The following is a 15,132-nucleotide window of genomic DNA, read 5'->3' as shown; positions in this document are numbered from 1 at the left end:
TACTGCTGCGTTTCTTTTACCTACTGTGAAATTTGGATTCCAGTGAATTCAAAGGAGGAAAATGTAGTCCTGTAGGCACTACATTTAAGAAGATAAAACATTGTAACTCTAAAATTAAAAAAAGGAGGAGACTCTTGAAATTGGTTTTTTGTAAGTCTGGCAATTAAAAAAAAGAGCATGTTTCTTAAAATGTTAAAAATTCCTAAAAGATAAAGAGAACAAAAGTATAATTAATAGTTTTGCACTCTCTAACCAGCTTTTCTTTTGTTATGCAGCGAGGACATCTAAAGAGAGAAAATGTTTTTCACGTTCATTTTAGAAACTGGGATACAGTCCTATAGAATTACCAAGCCTACACCTCAGGAACAATTGTGTTAGCATTTTCTGTTGCTAACGCAGGGCTTTCAGTCGCTTCCCTACTAAAAAATGTTCTAAAACATTATAGGAAATCAATACCTATATTTACAGGTTTCCTTTTAACTGCATCAGCACAATTGTCTAAACCTGAAGTAATAACATCAGTAAGAGTAAAGTCTATAATTAAAATAATATGTTAAATCTATATAATGGAAATTGACAGATGCAGAAGAATTCAGAATTAAGCCTGCCCACGCACTGTAGTTCTGGCACAGCTTTAAGTCTTCCTGTATTATCTGCATTTTACAGCTTTTTCATAACAGCTCAAGATATTGCATCTAGGTAGTAGTAATGACATTAATATAAAGCAAAGAAGATGTGGTGCCTTTATGAATCCCCTGCCACGTTTGGTGAAGCAGATGGCACTGACCACTGCACCCTGCTCTTGTTGCCTTGGGGTAACCTATTAAGAAAATGTCAGCCTGTTCCTTGCAGCAGTAAAAGTCCATCTTCCCGCTCTTGTTTTTGTATTAAAAGGTGAATGTGCATTCTCAGGAAGATTTGTATTTCTATTCTTTTTTATTTGAGAAATTGCAAACAATCTTTAAAGACATTTCAGAGGAAGGCAGAATGCTATACATTTCACCTGCCTTTGCTCACCTGCAGCTTCTAGTGCAGACCAGGCCACTGAGACCACCAAAAGGAGGTAAGACAAGAAGCGGGATGGAAAGACGTCTGGCTACTACCAGTCTTCTGGCTGGTATTGGCTGGACTGGTGGGAAACCGGAGATGCCAGGGTCCCATTGTCCTAGCACACGATGTACTTTGTGAGGACGTCAGTAGCTGAGACCTTGACTATTATAGTTTGTGACATTAGACTGCATTTTACCTTAGACTGCAAAAGCTGAGGACTGCAGTGCTCCCTGAGTGAGGTTCACCTTTTCCAGCCAGAGGAAGCCCCATCCATGCTGAGTCATGTGAAGAGGAAGGAACTGAGCTGGCAAGTGCTAAGTTGGGAGGAGACCTTTTCAGGTCTCTTTTCAGAGACCTTTGGCAGGGGGAGAAGGGTATTAGAGGTGGTAGGGCCCTGCATGAGGGCCAGCATGCCTTGTCTCTTCTGCAGGCTCCAGGCACAGCATGGGAGTTGACTTGGCAGCCCCAGGCCTCAGATGTTTCTCTAAGACAGGGGCAGAGAAGCTACATTTTCCTGCAAGGTGGATGGTGGACTCAGACACGTGGCCTGTCTCTGCTGTGGTTCCTCCAACTCTAGGGTAAAATCAGTCTAGGCATATTTTTTTCTCCTAAGAGCGTTGGCTTCCAACGAGAACAGCAGTGTGCAAAGTGTCTAAACTGCGTTGTGGTACTGCTTGTCATAGCTTTTTGCCAAGTGAGTTGTGAGCATGGAAAAGAAAATCTTTGATATCACAATACATTCATGTATATATCTTGAAGAGAAAACCAATCTTTCAGGATCATTTTTTTTTTTTTTAATTTTTTAGAAAGGTAAGCTTGCAACTTCCTAAGTGTGAGAATTTCAGGTAGTTTGTGAGATAAAAGTGTTACAGATGGAGAAGGGTGGATGCCTAAAGATGGCTTTCCTTAGAAAGCAGATTTGGGACATTTGTAGCAAAATTTCTCTCTTCAACTGTGAGGTTATTGTTTCAACAACTTTTGCTTAAAAAACAATGCTGAATTTACAGTAGCAAATGAGAAAGTTGTTTCTCTGATCACAGCTGAGCACATACATAAACAGTCAAATTTTTCCAGGCACGGGCTATTTTGTATCCATCTAGTATACTGCAAGCACATCCACCCCTGTAATAGCTTAGGACCTATATATGGTACATGAAAGCTGCTCCTGCTTTGCAGATAGTTTTGTAGGTTAATACATTATTACAACATTCAATAACGTGTTCAAACTCATTATAATGGTTGGGCATTTAATTGGATATCATGTCATCAGATTTCATCCAAAGAAAGATCTGTTAGAAACCAGTGTTGCAGCGTACGTGCCGTAGTAGATGTTGATTTTGGCTCTTAGCTGTTTAGTTTATTGTTCACTTATTGTAGCAAAATGGAATAAACATTTAATTTTATTTGTTTATGTCATTCTATCTGGGGTTTATTATAATAAAACATTTTAGGAGCATGTATTTCCAAATAAAAATATGACCAAGTAAATATGAACAGATGTCTTGTGCCTTTTAACTCTTATTTTGTAGAAAACCTTTGATTTTAGTTAGGACAACATTAGGATTAGTTCAGCCTAATTGAACAAAAAAGCTTTAAAAAAGTGTGTTTAATTGATTATAGAATCACCTATGAACAGGCAAACAAATGTCTAGAAGCCTTGTCAGCTTCTAGGGTGTATTCACAGCTGAATATCATGAGGAACATGAATAGCTGAGGGTAAGAGAGGGGAGGATTTTTCATGAGTTTTTTGTCCTGAAGATGACTTTTTAAAGATTACCTGGTGTCTTTTGATTTGGCCCAACACAAGGTTTGTTGTGTGAGATGCCCAGGCCAGGAGAACAGATGACAGAGGCACTGTGACACAGATACTTTTTTTCATTTTTTCTCTTCTGTTCTTCATTAGTTGGGGTTGGTTGGGAATAATAATTTCAGAAGCTTAAGGTGGTTTCTTTGCTTTTCCTTCCTTTTTCTCCTATGTGTGCCACTACCTTGGGACTTCCATTATAGATGGCTTTATTGATAGAAAATTAATGAGCTTCATAGGATTGTGTGGACCATGTAGGATTATGCCCAGCTACAGAAACATACACGAAGGCAAGGAGGCAATGATTTGCTTTTGTAACACTGTTTATTCCATATTTTTCTTTCAGTGGGACACAAAAAGGAGAAATACAGAAAACCAGATTTTACTAGAGTTTCAGAGTGAACAGTTTGTCCCTTGTTGTGCAGGAGATCCCAGAACAGCAAACTGAGGAGCTAGGACACCCACCTTGCTGGGTCTGACACAAGCGAACTAGAGGTGTTGCCAGCTTGCTCCTGCTTCTCCCCAGTGAAGGCTTTAGAGCAGGGCTACCATCCTCACTGCCTGTATCTCTTGCTCATAGTCTTGAGGATTAGAGAGAATCGAAGGATACACGGCAGAAATCAGTTTCCTCTTGATACTTACTATTTCATGGCAACTTTTATTTTCTGAGTTGGCTGAGACCTGAATTCTCCCTTGGAAAAGCAGGTCCCTGCTGGTTTGCTTCCCCAGTCCTTCCCAGGTCAGTGGCACAGCGCAGTGAGCACTCCTTGATACTCTCCCAGCCCCATGATGGCAGTTGCTGGCATTGCTCCACTGTGGGTACCCTGGGCTGTACAGCTCTTTGGTAGGGTAATGCTGACAAGAAAGTAAAAAAGCATCTCATTTTGCATCTTTCTGTGTGAGTGTACTGCATAGTTCAGTCACACTGAGCACATAAAGGTCAGTTAAATGCATTTTATGTTCTGGTTATCTGACAAGAATGAAATTTCTCCCTAGCTTTTTTTTGAGTCAGACTGTCACATTGACTTTAAATCACTTCTTTACTGTTGACTTGTTTTTCCTCTTTACACACTGAAGTACTGGATAGAGAAACCCTAGACTTTGCTGGAGAAGCTCCACTACCCTTATTAATGCTGCTTGCAAAAGGCATTGCACAGGAGTTGTCTGTGAAGCTTTTTATTTATTGCATTTGCCTTGAGCTCACTGGGAGCTTTCATTCTGATCTTTAATTGACATTTTAAATTTTATTTTCACTGACTTTGAGTATTGTGAGCACAGACTGCATTTATAGGTGTTATAAATGCAGCACTTCAAGAGGAAAAAATTCCATCTTTTTCCAAAATCAGGAAGTGACTTTGATACTGTTTTTCACAATTTCTTTTGAGTTGAATGCTCCTTTCCTAATTAATAACACGATATCTTTCTGATGATACTTGCTTCATAAGCTATAGTAACATTAGTGTCTGTATATCAGATATTATGTAATGAGAATAAAATTATCTGAGTGAACAGAAAAACACTATTTTGCTATTAAAAAATCTCTAGCACATTTAGAGAAGCTGCTGATCTAAGTCATTGTTCTCTCTCCTGAAGAACTTTGCCTGTTAGAAGTCCTGGCAGTTAAAACCTGAGAATCTCTGCTTCCCAGAGGACTAAAATTGTTTTTTCTACCCCAGGACTGCAGTGAGTTTTCATTTTAAATTTGCTGTCTAAAAAAGAGGATTTTGATTTCACACTGGATTTTACCCAGCAGACAAACCAACTTGCTGAAAAGCAATACTGAGGTGGAGAAGTGAGAAAGAACCAGCGTGTCTGTACCTTTAAAGATAGGTTGAAAGATAAAAATAGCAAGTGTTTGGTTTTGGAAATAGCTTGCTGTTTACAATCTCGGATGCAATCCGGTGGGAGCAATAAACTCATCGAGCCCAGAGCTTCACACTAATCTATCCTGTTTTGCCCTTTTTCATGCTGAGAGCACCTTTGTCAGCAAATGGCATTGACACTGGTTCTGTATCTGTGTACATTATAGTAGGTAATTGCCGATGGGTGCCCATTCATGGATTAAAAAGCTCTTTTTCTTAAGGAAGCTAATGCATTGTTGTGTTTCCAATAGGCAATCTGTGCTAAAAAAAAAATAAAAAATGGAATGTTTTTTCTTTTAAAATAAGAGAAATTGGAAGATTACCTTAGCACTTAGAGTGGTAAGGTGCTGGAACGAGCTGCCCAGAGAGGTGGTGGATGCCCTCTCCTTGGAGGTGTTCAAGGCCAGGTTGGATGGGCCCCTGGGTAACATTGTCTAGATCCAGGCCAGGAGGTTGGTGTCCCTGCCTGTGGCAGGGGGATTGGAACTCTATGATCCTTGGGGGTCCCTTCCAACCCAGACCATTCTATGATTCAGTGATCAAGAAATTATCAAAGGAAAAAAGCGGCACTTACAATGAGGAGAGTACATAACTCCCCTGCACAGACTAGAGGCATGCAATTTTCCTGTGAGTTTTCTACTACATCCAAACACGTGAATTCTTTCAGATTATCAGGATCTGGTTCTTCATTTCATGTCACAGTTAACGGCAATTACGAAACCATTGATCTAGATATTATATATGCATATATTTTTACTCAATACAATTGAAAGATACAATAAGAGTGATTTAATACCCATGTAGAATAGCATTAGTTTCACATAGAGACAAGTGAGAACAAAATTATATTAAGAGTACGGAAATTAAAGAATTAAGACACTGTACAAAGTCCATTAAAAAGTACTTTGGCACTGTAGCTTCTGAAAATAAATGTTAACGTGTTCATTGATACATGGAATTTTATAATTAACAAGATAGCATGTGGGACTTGGCAAGAAAGCCGGTCAGCAGGTGGTGAATTCTAGAGCATGATCATTTCGCTTGTTCTGTGTTGAAAGAACACGTATTTAATGACTCTTGAAGGTGGATGTTTTGATGACTGCATATTGTGCTGCTTTTTGATTAAAATGCTCTGCAGGCTAATTACCTCACTGTGTCCCGAAGCTGTGATACTGAGACCCCGAATGAACAGAAGTACCCCTGTGTAGCAGCTTCTCTTACTCTTCTTGCAGCTCAGCCACCTCTGCATTTCAGAACTTGTCTTGTGTGCATTTCTCCCTTTTGATGGGTTCAAAGTTCATGGCAGAACCACACGCTCCCCTGAGGCAGAACACATGTGAGAAACAGCTGTAATTGCCCAGGGTTTGGGGGACACTGCCAGTGTGCCCTGCTGATCGGTTTGGAACCCCTGCTGCCTGGACAAGAATTACCAAAGCTCTTCAATCCATGCATGTTTGCTTCACGGGAAGATTCACTGTGGTTCTGACTGTCCTCAGGGACTTTATTTTACTATTTAGTTTTTGTTTGTTTGTTTTTGGAAATGTGCTGCACTTACCCCGGTTAATGAGGTTCTCCCGACAGTGTCAGTGGAACTCTAGTGCAAGGAGAATTAAAATTAAGTACTTGTAGAAGCCCTCTCTGCAAATTCTCGAGAAGTTGAGCTGTAAGCATCATGATTTTTATTAATTGCACAGTCCAATCACAGCAGCATTTACAAACAGATGAAGAAATAATTAACAGAAACTATAAGGAGGCTCCTCAACACTATGTACTCTTAATCTAACTGCATTTTTCTGTCAAAGAATTAAAGTAGCTACTTAGGACTTTTCTTGATTGCTCACTCCATGTTGCATGTACATAGAAGGAAGAAGTGCTGTTTCACATTATGAGAAGAATATTTAAAACCCCAGTTCTGTAAAGCTAGGATTTGCTACTGTTTCATTTCTAGTTAGTGTACACATCAAGTTTTATTCTGCATTGCTGTGCATTCTTTCTTACTCAAGAGATTGCTATACAACACAGGAGACCAAATTTTAAAGGGGTCTGATGACACAAAGCCAAATGGGCAAGGAGGGATGCTTGTCTTTGTAAACCTGTGTTTAAGTCATTGTTCTTGGGGACAGAGTAATGTCCCTTACCTTTCCCTTAAGACGGCAGCAGCACTGGCATTTTGGATGACATTTTATAATTTTAATTCTTTGAAAGAATGTCTTATTTGCTAGCGTAAAAATGAGTGGGTCAAGGCAGCTGTTGATGCTGCAGATGATCTCTGTGACTTTATAAATGGCATTTAACATGCTCAGGTTCCCACATGGTGGTTGGCAATTCATTCTGTAAATCAGTATCACCATCATCATAACATGATAAGGTATGAAAGAAACAGCAAAGACAATCATAGCTGCTGAAATCAGTAACAGAGGTCTGACAAGTCTGTTCCTTCTCTGCTGACGTCTACTGAGCTGCAGTAATGCTTTGAGAGTCAACATGTAGCATGTAAAGATGACTGTGACTGGAATTAAGAACCTCAGTACGATCTTGGAGAGTGTGAATGGCACTGCAAATTGTAACGGTTCTTCAGTGTCATCCAGGAAATCTACGATGGTATCTTGTCTCCCAGCAGCAACTGTGTAGTAGATCTCCGGCATCGACGCGAGCACTATGAAGGTCCACACCGCAATGGTACAAAACACAGCCTTGCCTTTGTCCCACCAAGTTAATGAACTGATGGGATGGACAGCGCCTACATATCTGTCAAAACTGATGAGTGTCAGGAAATAGACACTTCCGTAGATATTAATACTGAAAAATAGTCTTATGATCTGATAAAATGCTTCATTGGAATAGACTGCTAACTCCTGGAGACTGTAATACACCGAAAAAGGTGCTATGAGAGTCCAAGTAAAGTCACACAGCGCCAAATTAAATAGAAATATGGTATTCGTAGTCCACGTCTTCATGCAGTACACATAATGTCGTAGTGCAAGTATATTGCCCAGAAATCCTACTAGTAAAGTGAAAAGGCAAACTAGAATCAGCAAATAGCAGTACCACTCCATCTTGGGATTTCTGTGGCAGACTAAAATGTTGCATGTGCTGTTCAGCATATTTCCAAGGCTTGTGCCTGAAGGGAAGAGAGAGACCAACAGCTTTTAAAATAAAAATTGAATTAGATGTATTGAATTTAAAATTCAGAACTTAGGTGTTAAATCCAGTATGCCTGAACTGGCAAAAGAATTCAGAATATGGTATGTACAATCTCTCCCCATCTGAAAAGCATGTAAATTCCAAGTAGGTAATGCTTAGAAATTACTCTGCAGCAACACAAGCACAGGCAGATCTTTATGATTTTTTTTATCCAAACCTTTAGTATTTAGTGTAGTGTGCAATAGATGAGAGAAAAAAGGATGCGCCATCACTAACAACAGCATTCCCTTGGCCACTAATATAGCTCTGCCTAACTTTGGGAGAAGCAGAGGAGAGGACAGTAATTGTCTGTAGTCATTCCACCCTTGCATCCATTCTGCTTGGAGTATCCATCCCTACTGGGCCTAGAGGCTTGTGTAACGTGGGCAGCCATGCAGTGGGCTGTGACGGAGAACCAGAAGACAACATCAAAGCAAATCCTGCTTGTGCTGAAGGCCACACCAGTCTTTTTCCATCTAACTTGCTGAACAAAATCCTGGTTTTTTTTAAACATTCTTCTGTAAGTGAATGTTCCGGGCCAAAGTATTTGGCTTATGGTAGGGCTAGAAAGAATTAATTCTGTCTCATTCTGTGGCCCAGCTTATATCAGGGCCTTGCTAGGGAGTATCTGGAATGTAGATCTGCAGTCTGTTTTTCAAAGCAAGATTTTTATGTTTGTAACGTCTTACATTTAATCCCAATGATTTTGTACTTCTAGTAAAAACAAAATAAAAGCTGGAATATTCTGCCAGATTGAGCTGTCATCAACTGCAGTTTGTCATGTTCCCAGAACCTCTCTCCAAATGATTCAGCAGATGCCAAACCGTAAGGTCTGTCCAAGTAGGAGCTCTGTATGAGGGTCATCCAAGCAGCCATTTATGGATCAGAGTCCACTGTACTGATTGATCAAATTTTACTCAATAAAAAGCACACTTTGAGTTGAAGAAAGGACTTTTCCAAGGTATTATGGATTTCTTGAAAATTTTCAAACAGTTTCAAATGTTGACAGTAGTGTTTTTTCCAAACTTTACATTCGCTTTCATGGCTACCTTAATGCAGAATGACATTTCAAAAGACAGAGGTCAGAGTATGACAAACATGAGCTACATTGAAGACCTGCTAAATAAAGACCACATTATTCTGCTTTGAAAAATTATGTTTCACCCAGACAGTGAACTGACAAAAAACTCATTCTGACTGTATGGAATTAAATGAAGAAGGAAAGTTGTTTCTTTAGAAGCTCAGCAACAAAGGCAGTCAAATGACTTTCTAGAACGTGAACATGGATAGAAAGCCATCTGTTATACTTCCAGTGTGTTTCACAGGTGGGGAATGTTTGCTCTCAAAATGCTCTTTTGTTTAGTATCGAGGCACTGTACTTTAACCCAGGGTAGCTATACTCTTTCTCTTCTCCCGCTTTTCTCCATAGACTTCGTGAAATCAAACTCTGTGTAATTGTTGAAGATCATAAGATATCCCTGTAAATTCTTTAAAAGGTGGCCACTCTAACAGATACAATATAGTTCATTAATTCCTAAGGACTATTCAATTAACAGAGCTCTGAATATGTATAGGAAAGTTGTATTTTCCTAAAATAATTTTCATTGGAGGTCATGTGTGATTTGAGTTAAATTATATTTCCTACCTCTCTGTCTTCCTTCCACTAATTACAAATGAAGGCACTAAGCACTTGATTCCAAGTAGCACAGGCAGTATAAATAAGCCCTAAACTGGCTACAAACAGGGCAGCCATAGCTATATGAGGGAATTGTAATATCAGGTTCTTGAACTCATTAAGTTCCTGGAAAAGGACCATAGGAAGATCTAGATGGAGGGAGGCAGGCACCTGCACCACCTCTTGTAAGCTGGCTGGATAAAGCCTTGATGTATGTCCTGTTACTTGCATTAGGGCAATTGCAGACCCGAGCTAATAAATCCCCTAATTCTCTTCTTCACCCTCAGTTCACTGGACTGAGCCCAGAGTTGAGATACATGGAGTTAGTTGTGTAGCTGGGGGCTGGAACTGCACAGCTGGGCAAGGTGCATTTGGAGCTCTGAGAGTCATTAGAAAATATGTCTGTGTATGTGTAGGCATTTCCCATGTGTTGGCTTCGAGATTCGTATTTGGAATTCTAAAAATATTCTGTGTCTTGTCTCTTCTTTGTATTATAGTAGAGCTTAGAGGCTGGAACCAAGACTAGATTCTTGAAACGGTGCTTTGCAGTTGATGTGAGTGACTTACAGGGTGGACACAAGGGCAAAGGGTGGAGAGATAAAAAGAACCTTTCCTGAGGTAACATAATAAGCAGGTGAAGAGCACAAGGGGTCTGACCCCCAGCTTAGTGCTGTGGCTAGAACTGCTGGTCTTACATCAGAAGGACTTGAAGACTCTTTTGCAGTCAGGATCACTGCATGTGAGTAGCCATAGTCTGCATGCCCTGCTATATCCTGAGGCCCCTGGAGCTAGTCTGATGTCCAGTAGATCTGCACATGTGCTGTGATAATTTTCAGAAGTGGCATGCTTTTTATATCAGGCAACAGCAATTTTTCTGTCTACCATCTTAGCACCGAGTAATGTGAGGGTCATCTTCACAGTTCAAGTCCAAAGTTTGGCATCTGTAGTTTAAGAAAACTTTCTGAACATTGCTGTGTTCACGGCTAAGTCCATGTATTCCTAAACAAAGTCAGCCAACACACATACACACATCTTGGTGGTGGAATGAGCAACAGCATCATGATATTATACTGTGACAGATGAGGAGCTGCATGTGGTGGTAGTGCTGACTAAAAACAGACTTGTGAGACTTGCCAGACTTTGTTGAAAGCAGGATTGGGCTTTCAAGGATAAAAAAAATACTGTCAATTTATTGAGATTAACTTTTCAGCTAAACAGGTTCAGCCATTGATGGAGATGACTATGAACACTAAATGGACAGGAAGAGCAATTACATGATGAAGCATCCAAAATTAAAGGAATACCTCTGATTTGATATTAGAATACTACACATATGCCCATGAAAAGTTGAAGTGTATGGGCTCCATCACTCACAAGACAAGAAAGTATGCTCAATTTAAAGAATTTTAGGTTTCTCCTAGAAGCAGCAATCTAATGAATCCAACCATATTATGGCTAAAGATGCTAGCAAAGTTTTAATTTTTTTAAACAAGTGACCTATTTGACTCCGTTTTTGTATGTGCTTATTGAGTTGTCCCTTCTCCTGGACCTGAGAGAAATATGGCTTAGTTATGTGACTCTCTGACAACAAATATCTACAATCTCCTCTGTCGTTGTCCCTGGCAGCATCTGCATGAGGTTATAGAAAGTCAGGAGGGTTGCAGTGATGACTTGATTTAGTGCCTGGTTTGTTGACGGGCCTTAAATCCTTAAGTCTTTATATCCATCTGTCTCCGTTGTACCTGTGATGTGGCCTCAAAAGTCTTGAAGTAGATAGAAGACCTTGTTTCAGTAAAAGATTGCTTTTTGAGAAAACTTCTTTTAGAGCTGAGAAAGATTGTGTCACTGAAAAGAATCTTGGTTTGTGTCTATAGCAAATCGTAGCTCACAGTTTATCACTGGTAGTCCTTCACATGGCATTTAACTTATATATACAACGTTACATTAGGTTTACTGTGTTTATTTTCAAAATAGCTAATTTTGTATGTATAAATATATCCTATGGACCATAAGCTTCTCTGTCATACCTGTGGCATTTTTTGATGCATTTTCTAGTAAGGTCATAATAAGTAAGTAATTTGGTCCAAAGTAAAAATAATAATAAAAAAATAAATTAGCTGAATTATTTTATGTGATTTAATTCCTTATCTACTCTCTTTGCCCCTTGCTCCTTTTTGCTTGCTTTTCTTTACAGTCAAAGTCCTGATTTTACATGAACTGTTTTATTTGTTGGGTTTACTCTGAGAATTTTGTTTGCTTGTTTGAAATTGTATTTCCATCTAGTACAAATCTATTCCAGTTACCAAAGAGGTTTTCTGCATTTCTGACTATTCATACACCACTATATTTCTGTTACTTGCAAAGCGTACCCTTTTAGCTCATCTTATCAAATGAATAAAGCATTTTACCCAAGTCCTAAGCATTGGCATTAAAATAGCAATCACTAGTTGCAATTTTTACTTCAGCATTTCACCTGTTAAATAATCAGCTCATGCAGTCCCCCTTTTCTGTTCAACTGGATTGAAATGAAAGGGTAGAATGCAGTGTGAGTATTAAGTGGAACATGGCACATATTTTAGCTCAGCTGCATTTAGCATATTACATATACTGGTATGATGGGAACAATAAGTAATACATGTCAGTATTTGCATGCAGTTAGGTAAGTAGATAGTGCTAATATGCGATTCCTTTCTTCCTAACGACTCAGTCTGTATTTTCATTAAGCTGCTATTTCTTTCATTAAAAAGCGATATTCATGTACTTACTCAAGAGTTAATGAAGTCCTACATGGCAAACGTAAGCTCCAGTAGAAGGATAGTTAAGGTGTCACAGTTTGCCTACCAAAGACACTATTTGTGAAAAAGTACTTTAAAAAAAAAGAAATTTATATGTATATACATGTATTAATCAGTGTGTAATAGCTAAATAGGGAAAATTATATTGCTTTGGTGAATACAGGTGCGATTAATACTTAATAAATCTTTCTCTTACCTGCTTTAGAAAGGCTGTAATTATCTATTTTACAGAAGTCTAGATTCCAGGCTGTGCTTTTCCTCTCCATTAATCTGGACCTTCTAAAATCACAAGTCTATTTTGCGAGGACTGTTTTTAATCCAAAGTTTCAGTAATATTCCATATGCAATGGCAGCTCTTCAGAGAGCAGATGTCAAACTGCAAGGGAGATACCTTTTGTCATTAAGCCCCTCCTCTCAGTAAGTCAGGATGAAGTACTATTGCCGTAGCAGCCTCCACTTGATTTTTAGGGAAGGACAGACTTATTGCACATCCATGTCTAGACAGGCTTAGGGCTGTCATTGTTTCCAGCAGTGAAAAAGAACATAGGGGCATTGGACATGTATGTGTGTGTTTGCACTCTCCCTTTCTTCCCTCTCCTTCACTGTCAGAATCCTTGTTACATCTGCCCTCTCGCCCCATCACAGAGCTTGGTTCATGCCACCAACCTACCTATCAGTTCCTCTGCTCCACAGTTCCCATCTTGTGGCAAAATCCCATCCCAGTCATATAACTCCCATCCTTCAACTCTGCCTGCTCCAGAGCTCAAACCCTACCTACCACTTCAGCCCATAGCCCAAGTCTGCGCCAGGTCTTCCAGTCTTCCTTCCCCAAACCTGCATCTTTAGTCTTCAGCAGCACACACCAGTCCTGGGATCTTCCTATTTCACTTCCTGAATGAACACATCATATATTTCCTACTGATGTCACCCCCATTATAGCTTCACCATGTGTCCATGCTGAGACTAAAATTTTCATCCCACATGTCCTTCCCCAGCAACTCTCCTTTTATTGCTCCCAACCTATTCCCATCTCCTCACCATCCTATCCCAGAGCATTAGAGGGTCTGTTTCCCTTCTTCCAGTCTCGTGTGTCCATTTCTCCATCCTACAGTTACTGAAGGCTCAAGTCCGCCCAGGTCCATTCAAAAGTTCTGGCTTCCTAATTAAGATGTTACATTCCCCAACCCTTCCCAGACTCTTTTTAAATCTCCTCACTAAAAGCTTAGTACCCCATTTCCATCAAGCTGTCTACCCAAGATTTTGCACTTCAGCAACAGCTACCAGAGATTGCCTCCATCCCAGACTGGATTGAAGTGCATGAAATTCACCCAAATGGGGAAGAACTAATACGGCTGTGTTTTCTTTAGGCTTGAATGGTGAAAAAATATTAAGACTTTAGAAACTTATTTTATAATATTGCAGTGTGGCATTGTAACTCAGCATTTGATAAATTTTAGTTTAATAAATTACTTAGTTGATCAATCTTCCTGATTTTACCTTAATAGTAAAAATGGCCACTATAGCAATGACATTGCTCTTAAACAGGTTAAATATTATCTGTTGGTCCCGTCTGAGGTGTTAGGTGTTGTTCATACCTCCACCTCAGTGACTCTAGTTGCAAGAACCCAGCCCAGTTTTTTCATTAGTTTGTGGGAAGCAGTCTTGTAACCTTGTAGGAATGATACCTGTTCATGCAGAACTACAGACAAGTAGTTTGGCTGCATGACACTTAATCTGCCCTCCCCACACACAGTGGAATAATTGGGTATAAGAAGTAGTACAGCTTAGTACTCTATTGTGGTTTTGTTGTGATGTAAATATGTATTTACTAAAACATGCTTTCTCATAATATTCATACCACAGGTCAGCTGCTCCGTCTGAAGATGTTTCGAGAGGACCACGGGTCTTGGATGACGATGTTCTTCAGTACCATCCTTTTCCTCTTCATTTTTTCTCACATTTATAATCTGTTCCTCATTATGGCAGGGAATATGAGGTGAGTTACAGAGTTTCTTTTTGTCTCTTTTGCTCCAGAATATATTCTACTGGAAACTTTTAATATTACGCTGCTTGAACATACTGGCTGTCACTTTTTTTAATCTTGGTGTTTCTGAATTTAGGTAGAATAGTAACTTAATTGATTAATTGGCCAAGAGGAATAAAGCATCAGTTATAAAAATGGGACCATAAACTAATGATGCCAACTATTACACCAGAGTGCTAATGAGTATTATATCTTTTATTTTTATTTAAAAGTATAGCTCAACAAATTTGTTTTGAAGCTAGGTCTGAGTAGTTTAAAAGTGTAAGTGTTGCTTTTGTGCCTACTCAGGAAACTCAGAGTGAAAAGAAGTTGAAACATCCAAACTTGAGGAAGCTTATACTCAAACCACAAACATAAAATGTGTAGCATAATGCTGTTTTGGTTATGTACAATAATATTTGCAGAGCCAGTTTGTTAAAAATATTCTTTTTTATTTTTTCCACCATAAGGTGCTTTCTCAGGGCAAAGTTACAGTTGACTGAGGGATGAACAACTATCTTTTCATTATGTCTTAATGTATTTTAAATGGAGCTTTGTATATTAATTTACTGGTTTAAGAAGACTTGCTTTTTGCTATTATCTCAAAATTAACACCACTTTTACATGTTGATTTTCCTGAGAAAACCTACATTAGTTACCTAATACATACAAAATGAGTTCATGGGACAAAAATACACAGTCACGTTGCTTATGATAGGCAAGATAGCATCTGAGAGTTT

The 15,132-nt window shown here is 39.2% G+C and overlaps 2 protein-coding genes across 2 annotated transcripts in view; one reads left to right on the top strand and one right to left on the bottom strand.

Annotated features, from left to right (window-relative positions):
* TMEM117 (transmembrane protein 117) overlaps window positions 1-15,132 on the top strand; it is a 223,597-nt gene that overhangs the window by 22,418 nt on the left and 186,047 nt on the right. Inside the window, exon 3 of the mRNA XM_084273725.1 lies at window positions 14,233-14,365. Coding sequence (XP_084129851.1) covers window positions 14,233-14,365 — 133 coding nt within the window. The remainder of the gene's footprint in view (window positions 1-14,232; window positions 14,366-15,132) is intronic.
* Window positions 6,816-7,772, bottom strand: LOC311204938 (P2Y purinoceptor 1-like; the record flags this gene model as incomplete). The annotated part of the gene is made up of 1 exon (XM_084279205.1): window positions 6,816-7,772. The coding sequence occupies one exon, from the start codon at window positions 7,770-7,772 to the stop codon at window positions 6,816-6,818; it is 957 nt and encodes a 318-aa protein (XP_084135331.1).

Source organism: Gallinula chloropus (genome assembly GCF_964237585.1).
Source record: "Gallinula chloropus genome assembly, chromosome: 1".
NCBI lineage: Eukaryota > Metazoa > Chordata > Aves > Gruiformes > Rallidae > Gallinula > Gallinula chloropus.
The sequence above is the reverse complement of the archived record's forward strand: the minus strand, read 5'-3'. Positions and strand labels throughout refer to the sequence as shown.